Below are 11,510 nucleotides of genomic sequence, written 5' to 3' on the forward strand. Positions count from 1 at the left end.
TATTTATTCAATCATCCAAATTTATTTTTTTATTTTTAAAAATAATTTTTCTACGTTTGAGTAGGTGTAATTAACGACAAAAAGTTTGCTTCCGTCACTTATCTTCCCGCGAATTGACAACTAACATTTAAATATTTCCTACCATATTCACGCGCCTATTATCTTCGTGTAATCCACGCTCTCAAATCATAATAATTCATTAATATAATAAATAAAAAGAAAATAGACACATATATAATGGTAAATAAATATATTTGGTCCATTAGTTGGTAATAAGTTCTAATTTTAGTTCTTACTAAACTAATTTATCCTTGAATGTACACTTTTCATCCCTTTGCTCGTAAATATTCACTATCACAATTATAATTATCATGTGTATATTAAACTCGTCTCGTCTCTCTATATTTTGACGATAATATAATTTTAGAAGTATTTTTTTTTTTGAATATTGTCCTCGAATAATTGTCTGAATTCCAAAAGGCCAACTAGAAACATGCGGCTATTTGTGTTCCCACATTAAGGACCCAATGAACAATGACAAAATTGAGTGAGAGTGACTTGGACAGCATATTTCCCATGGGGTGGGGGGTTGAATAGCCAAGAAAATGAAAATAAATGAAGTTCGATATAAAAATATTTATACAATCAGATTACTTAAAATGTAACAATAAATAAATAAAGATAATAATAATTTATATGATATAAAAAGGACGTATACGCTTTCACTTGACTAATAATGAATGCTTTATTTTTTGATAAATTTATACGACTAGATAAAATTTCTAGTATTACGATTTAACAAATGTGCATATATATATATATACTAAAAATAAGAGCGTACGATAATTGCTTTTTATGCAAAATAAAAATAAAACAAAAACAAATGAGATAATTGTTCTACCTAGCTAGTGATAAGGCCAATTGTCAAAAAGCAAATGGGTACGTAATTACTCTATTTCTAATAATTCATAGATATATTTGATTTTTTATTTTTATTTCTTATTTCATATGTAATATTTATTTTAAAGTCTTTTGATAATTCAGATTCAAATGACAAACTTTATTACGATATAAGAGTATACTTTATCAAAAGAAATTCTTTTTTAAAATTCAAACACGAGACATTTGATTATAAATTGTGATGGTGGGTCTATTATATTTAGAAATCTTTTTATATAAGGTAGATATATAAGGTAGATCTTATTTTATTCTATGTTTAGTTAGAGATATTATACAATCTTAAGATTATTCATTTCATTATATATATCATAATGACGAAAATAACGTGTTTTAAACAAAAATAACTAATATTATAGTTTATAGTAGTGGGAATATGACAAGTTATCATCCTAAAATTCTAATCTTGATAGAGTGTAGGCACCCAATAATACATAAGCTAATGCCACTAACATATTTCTATATTATATCTGTATCTATTGATACCCATTACCCATTGACCCCCTACCCCCACCCCCATATAGAATTATATATATATATATATATATATATATATATATATATAATGTATATGTGCAAAATTATAACAAGTTGGGATGGTTGCACATCATGATTATTTTTTTTTTGTTTGGTTATATCAAGAATTGTAAATATTAGGATTTTTCTGCCATTAATTTGATTCAAAATTGAATCTTGATAAGATTTTCTTTTATCTTCTTCTCACAAAATTGAATCCATTTGGGTTTTTTCAGTTGAGCTGAGATTTTGCTGTTTGGCCTTTAAAAGGTTTCATCTTTCTCTCTTTTCTACTGTTTTTGTTTGGTTTATTTTTGGAAAAAAGAAAAAAAAAAAGAACTTATTTAGCATTTAATTAAAGTCAAAAGGGCTTAAAGTTAAGTTAATTTGATTGTTTCTTGAAGTTTTATCCTTTTTCTTTGAAAAAGTTGAATTTTGAATTTCATTCATGTGCTAATTGCAAGAGTTTTGAGCAAAAAATAGTAAATTAATGATTGATTTGAGCATAGGTTGTTTTGGAAATCGAGGAGTAAAGTCTGCGTACACTCTATCTTCCTTTCTTTCACAGAGCTAACGACTTAATAGGATTATACTGGATATGTTGTTGTTGTAGTAAATTGATGATTGATGTATATAGATATAGTGTTTTGAGCCTTTAAGATGAAAAAAATTAAATCTTTTAATAGTTTTTAGCTTATTGGTGTTTCCAAACCTTGATTTCTACATTAAATTTTTGCCCCATTTATCGGTATGTAATTTTAGACTGTTGTTGGTATATGCTAGTAATACAGAGAGGTGAAAAAGGCTATAAAAGTTGTATGAAATGGCTTAAAATCTTGATTAAAATATCGAAAAGCTACTAGAATTTGATGCCTGCACTTCTTACTTGTACAAGAACTTGCTTATTTATAGTCCTGCTGCAGCAATGTGTCGTAGATTAAGATTATTACGTAAGCTTTCGCTAAGGATCAGTCGATTTTCTTGGTACTATGGACAGTCTATTTCCTGTGTGTACATGTTATGATGATCAAATCCTGTTGAAATATGACATTAAGGGGGGAAAGTTCTAAGAAGTGGCGTGTGATAGATTATAAGGCGAATTCTTCATATTAGCTATAGTCGAGAGTAAATAACATGGATTTCGATAATATGGTGTTTTGGTTATCGATCCATTACCTCCAAATCTAGTGCTTAATGACTATATGTTACGAGATGTGTCTTTCTTATTACAAAGTTGCTATTGTCAATTTGCGGAAAGTATTAGCTACTTGTCTACATCAGTGCTAAATTGTGCATATGGAAAGCTAGATGAAGTTCATATATCTTTTCTCATGCTTTATATTCATCGATGTGCTTGTTGATTTTCATGTCAGTCTGTACAAATGAATTCTTCAACATACACTCAGTTTGTTGCCTCGAGAAGGATGGGCATATGTGAGCCGATCCATCAAATTGGCATGTGGGATGATTTCAATGCTAGTTGTCCGAGTACATCGACAACCATGATTCTAGAAGTTGAGAAATGCCTAGAGGACCAGATACCGATGATGGACAAAAGATTAGACATTGAGGTACGTTTCTTTTCCCCTTTTTCTCTTCTCAATCTCTTTCAATCACTCGTGTTTTAGCTATATCCATAAAGAAAAAAGAAGATTTTTCTCTGTTTTAGTTATGCAGCAGATTGTACTGATCAATATAGTTAACGTGTCTAGACAGAAGATACTTCGCATGGAACAGTAGGGACTTCTAATAGATATGAAGCGGAAACAAGTAAACCCATCGAGAAGGTAAAGATGTGTTCTGTTATGAGCGTTTTGTTTGTTACGCCGTTCTCATGAATCTAAAAGTCTTTTGGCATGAGGTGTTTAGAGTTGATTGATTCATAGTTTCGACTGTTTAGTTCCCGTTTAGCAAAAAACAGAATTAGGCCACCTATACATTTTAAACTTTCTTGGAGCTTTAGTCTCTGGTTTTTCAAATAATTAACGGTTTTAAGCTGTGATCTTTGAGGTTTCGACATTCAGGATTTAGATGCCCACATTTACGGAGTACTTCCTATGTGAATTGTTTGTGGAGAAAATTGAGCAATGAGGCAGGAAGCAAGCAGGGAGAGTGGTCCCTAGTCTTGGTTTCCCGAGCCTGATTCTCTATGGCATGGATGTCTTTGATTGGACGGGGGCATATGTATAGAAAGTGTGCATTGAAGATAACATAATAAAAATGTATCGGGACTGGAAATGCTGGGGTGACGGTTCAACTAGACCAATTAGTTAATCGTAACTAATAACAGATAGTATAAAATAATATTAGTATTTACTGTGTACTAATCATAGTCCTATTAGGATTAGTACTCCTTAATCCTAGGCCTATTAGGATTAGTACTCCGTCCGACACACCAGAATGAAGTTCAGGCCGGCACCATGACTGAGCAGTATGTACCCAGTGAAGAACAACCGGCTGATATTCTCACCAAGCCTCTCCCGAGCCGACAGCACGATTACCTCAGTTCCAAGCTTCCGTTCGCTTCCGCTCATCTCAGCTTGAGGGGATAATAACAGATAGTATTAAATAAATAGTATAAAATAATATTAGGATTAGTATTCCTTCCTATATCTCCCATGTATTCCCTTAACACTTCAATACAATCAATATTCCTTCACTAACTGTTGTAAAAGGTCTAAGTTTTAATGAATGACAAACACGTAAAATAATAGTAGAAGAAATATACAGGAGAGGTAGGGGAGACAGATTAGGTGCGACTGCATGACTTTCTGTTTCGGAGGTTCTTTTATTTCATTGACATGTTGACAAGTATCTCCAACGCACATTTTTTTTCGGCTTCTTGTTTCCAAGCAATAGCTTTTGTTTATATCTTCCTCAAGGTTCTTGTTTCTTTTTCGATTATTCTTCTGTCGGAAATGAGAAGTCAAAAGTATAAAATTTCTGTTGCAGTAAAATTTATGTCCAAGCCTGATATGCAGGTACTTAGACGTCTTGCTCAAAACCGTGAGGCTGCTCGTAAAAGCCGTTTGCGGAAGAAGGTAGTTCCTTGAGTTTTTCTAATTTTAATATGCAACATTATATTCCTAACCAAACTTACTCTTCCTTATCGAACCACACGATTTGGTGTTCTGATCAAGTCACTAATTTTCCGAGTTTACGTTCTGTTACTTAGGCCTATGTTCAGCAGTTAGAAAATAGTAAATTGAAGCTGATTCAATTGGAACAAGAACTAGATCGGGCCAGAAAACAGGTAAAGGGACAATTTCTGTTTTTTTTTTAAAAAAAAAATTTATGAAGCTGAGATTTTGATCCTTTTTCGGTGATTAATGCCACAACGTTTTACATTTTAGGCTGAGAACGAAATCTAACACATTGACAAACATTTTGCTACAGGGTCTGTATGTAGGTGCTGGTTTAGATGCTAGCCAGCTAAGTTACTCTGGAACTGCTAGCTCAGGTTTGTTGTGTTGGTTCACACCGTGTTGTCAACTTTTCATGTACTTAGTCAAATTTCATGCTTGAATCTGTCGGAGAGATTGAATTATGCAGATGCACTTTAGTCAGATTAAACATAAAAAATGATATCATTGTTCTGCTTTATCTGTAAATAAGACTTACGGACTAGAGAACCTATAGAAATGAATTTGGTTCTTACCGGATTATTTTACATGTATTTCATTAATCATGTGTGACTGATAAAGTTGCTGTCATGTGACCGAAAACTCACGGGGTTGAGCGGTGGAAACAACCTCTTGCAGAAAAGCAAGGCAAGACTGTGGTACGATAGACCCTTGAGGTCCGGACCTTCCTCGGACTTCTCGCATATTCGGAGCTTAGTGCATCGAGCTACCTTTTTTATTCATCCTATTTGTTCTACTTATCAAATTCTTCATGTTGCTTGGACTCTCTTGAAATGCTACCGCACCTGTGTCAGCTCCTCCAAATGTACCCTCTTTGGAGGGTCCGACACACATGGTGACATTTTTGAAGAATCCGAGCAACATACCAGTTCTGATCACACTGATAATCATTCGTAAAATGTGTGTTAGATAAGACCAAAGCTAGAACAATTTCCTCTCTTTGAACTTTCTCTAACTTCTCGAATCCACAGGAACTGCTGTATTTGATACGGAGTATGGTCAGTGGGTGGAAGAGCAAAATAGACAAACAAATGATTTAAGGAATGCTCTGCATCATTCTCAAATTAGTGAAGCGGAATTACGCATTATCGTTGATGGTTGCCTGAACCACTACTATGAGCTCTTCCGCGTCAAGGCTACGGCTGCTAAAGCTGATGTCCTATATATCATGTCTGGCATGTGGAAGACATCAGCAGAACGCTTTTTTATGTGGATTGGGGGGTTTCGGCCATCCGAGCTTCTAAAGGTAATAAACGCTTCAGGTCGGATTCATTTTTTACTTTTTGTAACCAGCATATATGGATTATACACTATTATACATTTGCCGGCTTAAGCGGTTGTATGGACAACTATTTAGGTTAATTATTCCAATATTAATCTAAGTACATCTAATATTTATATTGAAACTCAGTATCCATTGCTAGGATATGTCGAGTAAACGTTTGTATCATTGACGCCAGACATATGATCTTTCTTTCCTTGAACTCGTGACTGATTAATCGTCTTGTTCTTCAATGTTTTTGATTATCAACGTTTCTTATACAAGTTTTTTTTTTTACAGGTACTCACACCACATCTTGAGCTCTTGACAGAACAACAACTCCGGGAGGTTTGTAACCTCAGGCAATCGTGTCAGCAAGCAGAAGATGCCTTATCACAAGGAATGGTAAAACTTCATCAGATTCTCGCTGAGGCTGTTGCAGCTGGTCAATTAGGTGAAGGGAATTACTCTCTTCCGCAGATGGGGCCTGCCATCGAGAAGTTGGAAGCTCTTGTTAGGTTCGTAAATCAGGTAGTATCGCATATTGGATTTTCTTTCCTTTCAATAGATGTTCTATCTTTCAAAGTGATTTCTATAAACTTCATGTCGTATGCACCCGTAAAAGATTGCGAGTAAACTCTGAGAGACAATTTGTGCTGAAATGAGGGAATGATCAGATTTTTTGTTTTTTATGGGAAGGGAAAATGGGAGAGGTAATTACAACGTAGAGAACGAACCCTAAAAAACAAGTTAAAAGTTCAGGTAACCAACCAACAAAGCTACTAAGATTCACGAGGGAATGATTAGATAGCATTATTTCTGGTATGCTTAAATTCGTTCATTTGGTGTAAGCAAGGTAAGATTTTCATGAGCGGAGAGTTGTGTCTGGGTCGTTTATGTGTGGTAAGTCTGTGATGTGGATATTCGAGTCGTTGTCCTGACTTGTCTCTGTTCCGTTTCTGGAAACAGGCAGATCATCTCCGGCAAGAAACACTTCAACAGATGTCCCGCATCCTGAATACGCTCCAAGCAGCTCAGGGCTTACTCGCCTTGGGGGAGTACTTTGAACGGCTTCGTGTTCTAAGCTCACACTGGGCTACTCGTCTTCATGAGCCGGCCTAATGAAGCTATAGAAGATCCCTCAATACACCATTCGACGAGTTTTGCCTTCAGAAACTATACTATGTAAGCTAAAATTTAGCTCTTGTTTATGTCAATAAAGCTCTCAATATGAATATAGGACATTATACTAGTTGTACAAAGGGTCTCCAAGAGTCTATTGTGGCTTATGTTTCCGAGCAACTTTTGAACGCGTTGGAGATGAGAAATTGATATGTATATAACATACGTCGAGCAATGGCATGACTAATATCATGTTGTGATTTCTCGTGAGAATGTTTTTTCGAAGATTTGCATCTAAATATTTACTTTTACAGGTTTTGGTTAGGAAAGAGTGTTGCTCACTTAGAGAGACAGATCCAGGATTTGAACTTAATGAGTTCAGCCTCGCAATGAACTCATACAAGTAAAATTATGGATTTGATCCAAGTACGTTTGTTGAGTTTTTTACTAGGTTTTAAGTTTTAATCGTATACATATATGAACTCCGTGACGAAAATTATGGACCGTGTCAAAAGTTATGGATTCAGATAAACATCGTAGCCAATTGGCTACGTCCGTTTTGCTCGCTTGGTAATTGGTAGGGTGTGCATAATCAAGTCGATCGAATGTTATGTTTGTGCCATTTCTTATAAGTATTATTATCTCACTATGTTTTTGCTATATGCAATTCATTTCATGTTTTTGATATTGGACACCACTTACTTAACAAGTTAATCTAAGATAATTCATTAAATTTTGCTAAAATATAATCCAAATGATCATTCTTACTTTTCATTTTTTCTTTATTTATTATTTAATAATCATATATCATCTTATATCCTACCTTTTCATAATAGCTCTATCTCGTACCCTATTTTTCTCGTAGTTTATCATTCAAATTTTATAGTTGAAGGCACGGGCGTAGCCATGTGCATGTGAGGGGGTCGTCGGAAAAAGATACCATTCATACAAGTAAAATAATACATATAGTGATTAAATAACATATTTTAGACACTCTTAATACAATAGGTTATTGTAGTCTAGCAGTTTCAGACCCCATAAATGCGTTCCACACACCTTGAGTGAGTCGATGCTTGCGTGTTCAACTCTCACTAGCACCATAAAAGCTTTTAATAGTTAAGACTCATATAAACTATACATGCAATCGATAAGTAGGAATAGCCACTAAATGTTGAGCTCTAGATACAACTAAACCAAATTTTTCAGTCATGTCTAGATCATTTGGCATCATATCATTTGGTAGCTTCCAATCAAAACAATGAACCAATTGTGCTATTACCAAGCGAACGACTATAAGCCCTAACTGTAATCCAGGACAACTTCTTCTTCCAGAGCTAAATGGTAAAAGTTGAAAATCACGTCCACGAAGATCAATATCACTTCCAACAAATCTTTCTGGCATGAACTTCTCAGGTTCGGGCCAAACTTCTGGATCTCTTCCGATTGCCCAGGTATTTACTAGAATTCTTGAACCTCTAGTTATATTAAAGCCATCAATTATGCAATCTTTAATTGATTCATGAGGGATGAGTAGTGGTGCAATAGGGTGAAGCCTAAACCCTTCTTTGATGATCATGTCTAAGTATTTTAATTTTTCTAAGTCTGATTCTTCCACAATTCTATTCATTCCAACTACTTGTTCCAACTCCTTTTGTAATTTCTTCATTACTTTTGGGTGCCTTACAAGTTCAGAGAAAATCCAATCAATTGATGTTGCTGAGGTGTCTATAGAAGCTATTAACAAGTCCTGCATGAAGACGATCGAGTCAGAAATTTTATTAACGAGTTCTAACCCTATTCATAAGTTATGATAAATAAAAGGGATAATGCACAAGTATCCCTTTAACCTATGCCCGAAATCTCAGAGATATACTTATACTATACTAAGGTCCTATTACCCCCTGAACTTATTTTATTAATAATTTTCTACCCCTTTTCAGCCTACGTGACACTATCTTGTGGGTCCAACATTGATTGACTTTTTTTTTCAAACTAGTGTCACGTAAGCCGAAAAGGGTAGAAAATTACTTATCAAATATGTTCAGGAGGGTAATAGGACCTTAGTATAGTATAAGTGTGTCTCTGAGATATCAAACATAGGTTGAGAAGGTACTTGTGCATTTTCCCTAAATAAAATTAAAATGACTGTAAACTATAACATATAGTTAAATAGATCCCATTTTATTAAAATTACCAATAAAATAGCCTTGATATGACGACGATCGAATTCGAATTCAGCTTCACCAGATTGCATGATATTCATCATAGTATCAACAATATCCTTAGTTTGTTTCTCCTCTTTGGAATTTTGAACATGTTCATCAATAACTCTCTCTAAAAATTCATCAAATACCTTTGCCAATTTCTTCGTACGAGGAATTAATCCTTGAAAATCAAACTTATCTAGAAAAGGAAAAAAATCACCAATATTTGGTGTTGCGGCTATAATCAAAGCCTCTTGAATAACATCTTTAAAACCCCTTTCATTAAATTCATCATCCATGTATTTTTTTCCCAAATATCATTAAACATGACATATTAGCACTTAATAAAGAAAGATTAGCACTAATATCAACTTCATCATGACAAGAAGCTGCCCGATTGATAAAAGTCACAAAATTTGTAACTTGTTGTTTTCTCATATCTTGAAATGATTTTATCTTGATTGGACTAAGCAACTCTAACATGCATAATTTTCGTATATTTCTCCAATAAGGTCCGTATTTTGCAAACGTTAAATTTCTCTGATTATACGCGACGATTCGCATAGCTCTATTATTTGGTCTACTAGCAAAAATAAGATCATGTTTTTTCAAGAATTGTTCAGCAGCATGAGGAGATGAAGCAACAATTATAGGAATAACACCAAATTTCATGCTCATTATTGGACCATATTTTTTGGCTATTTTATGAAGATCTTGGTGGATATTTTTGCCAATCATATGGAGATTTCCTATAACTGGAAGCCCTCTTGGACCAGGAGGGAGTTTTTTCTTCTTTCTTATGAATTTGTTGTGTAAGTCTTGAAGAATGTATAGTATTGCAAGTAGTGCAAGAACTTGTAAAAATATTAAAGCCATGAGATGTAGAAATTTATTATTTTTGTGTGTTTTTTGCTTCCTAACTTGCGAATATTTATATACAAGTTGGCCTATTGTGTGTGTTGTAATATCAACCATATAAATGAAACTTATAATAGGGCGGCGGGGCAAAAATTAAAAAGATATAGACTTGGGACATAGAACTTCATTTGAAAATTTAAAATTTAGTTAATAAAGGCAGTTTAAGGATTTAAAAAAATTGATTACAAACATCGTGATTAGAAAAAAAGTTATTCATATATAATATAACAACTAGTATAATAATGTGTAGGCGAAATCTAATCCTTATACGACATGTGGTTGAAAGTTCACAAAGGGATATCTCACATAAGATTTTTTTTGCGGGTACAATATATGTTATTTCTGTTTTAATTTATATATCATAGATATAATTTTGAGTCAATCATTAGTTTTATAGATATTTTATATATTTAAGTTTTAATTATTATAACTTATACACCTTCTAGTTACTTATACATAATATACATAACTTTTTTTTTGTCTCAAATTATGTGAAGCATATAAATTTTTGAGAGTCAATCAATTTATTTATATATTTTTTATATTTTAAGTTAATCATTATGATTTATAATTTTTTATATAATTTTCAGAAAATATATATATGTTCCTTATGATTTATAATTTTTAATATTTCAAGTTATTAATATATTTATTATAATTTATAGATTTTTTTTAATGAAATTCAAATATATAACTAATTAGAAAAATAAAAATTACAAAAACTAAAATAAAAAAGAACAACTTTGACCTATAACAAACACAAAAATTATATTTATATGTTATAGTTTGCATAATAGCGCTCCATAACAAATTTTATGTTTGCTATATATATATATATATATATGTTTGTATAAAGCAAGAAAAAGAGATAAATATCGTATTTGTATAATCACAAGTGTAGAGGACGAAAATTATATGTTTTGTATTTGTATGTGCAATTTTCTTTGGCTTTATACAAATACAAACACAACATATATAATCGGTGTTTGTACAAAGTGAAAGAGACGAGTGAGAATGGCGGGCGAGATCCGAAAGAGGGGAGAGAGAGGAACGAAAATATATGTATATATTCAATTTTCTCTCGCTTTAATAAACACAAAACATTTTATACATTTTTGTTTATATAAAAGCATGAGAGGCGAACAAAATTATCTAACAAGAACAAGAGTGACGAGCGAGATTTACCATAAAAAAAAAAAAATAATTATAATTTACTATGAGATACGATTTAAATAAAATATAATTATAATATTTAATTTAAATTAATAATTTATTATTATATATAATTTTAAATTAGCTAAAAATAGGAAAAGAAAAAAAGAAAGATATGACGGCCCACACAAAGTCAGTAATTGTGGCTTGGCTGGACAACATCACATGATGAGTTTA

The 11,510-nt window shown here is 32.8% G+C and overlaps 2 protein-coding genes across 5 annotated transcripts; one reads left to right on the plus strand and one right to left on the minus strand.

The window, feature by feature from the left end:
• Window positions 1-1,343: 1,343 nt before the first annotated feature.
• LOC101255681 (TGACG-sequence-specific DNA-binding protein TGA-1A) lies at window positions 1,344-7,284 on the plus strand. 4 transcript variants are annotated; one of them, XM_004236682.5, is made up of 9 exons: window positions 1,344-1,743; window positions 2,847-3,044; window positions 3,186-3,260; window positions 4,455-4,514; window positions 4,649-4,726; window positions 4,870-4,933; window positions 5,588-5,862; window positions 6,178-6,408; window positions 6,847-7,284. In XM_004236682.5, exons 2-9 carry the CDS (start codon window positions 2,856-2,858, stop codon window positions 6,997-6,999), a joined length of 1,125 nt encoding a protein of 374 aa, XP_004236730.1. In that variant the 5' UTR covers window positions 1,344-1,743; window positions 2,847-2,855; the 3' UTR covers window positions 7,000-7,284. The 4 variants fall into 4 exon arrangements, with proteins under 4 accessions (XP_004236730.1, XP_025886395.1, XP_069153084.1 ...); XM_026030610.2 differs by having other exon boundaries at window positions 1,516-1,743; window positions 6,178-6,395; XM_069296983.1 differs by lacking the exon at window positions 1,344-1,743 and adding an exon at window positions 1,858-2,002.
• A 641-nt stretch (window positions 7,285-7,925) lies between these two features.
• LOC101244275 (cytochrome P450 71AU50-like) lies at window positions 7,926-10,109 on the minus strand. Its single transcript, XM_004237106.5, has 2 exons — window positions 9,194-10,109; window positions 7,926-8,746 (listed from the first exon to the last, which is right to left on the minus strand). Exons 1-2 carry the CDS (start codon window positions 9,500-9,502, stop codon window positions 8,132-8,134), a joined length of 924 nt encoding a protein of 307 aa, XP_004237154.3. The 5' UTR covers window positions 9,503-10,109; the 3' UTR covers window positions 7,926-8,131.
• Window positions 10,110-11,510: the final 1,401 nt, after the last annotated feature.

This window comes from Solanum lycopersicum, chromosome 4 (genome assembly GCF_036512215.1).
Source record: "Solanum lycopersicum chromosome 4, SLM_r2.1".
In the NCBI taxonomy this organism is placed as follows: domain Eukaryota; kingdom Viridiplantae; phylum Streptophyta; class Magnoliopsida; order Solanales; family Solanaceae; genus Solanum; species Solanum lycopersicum.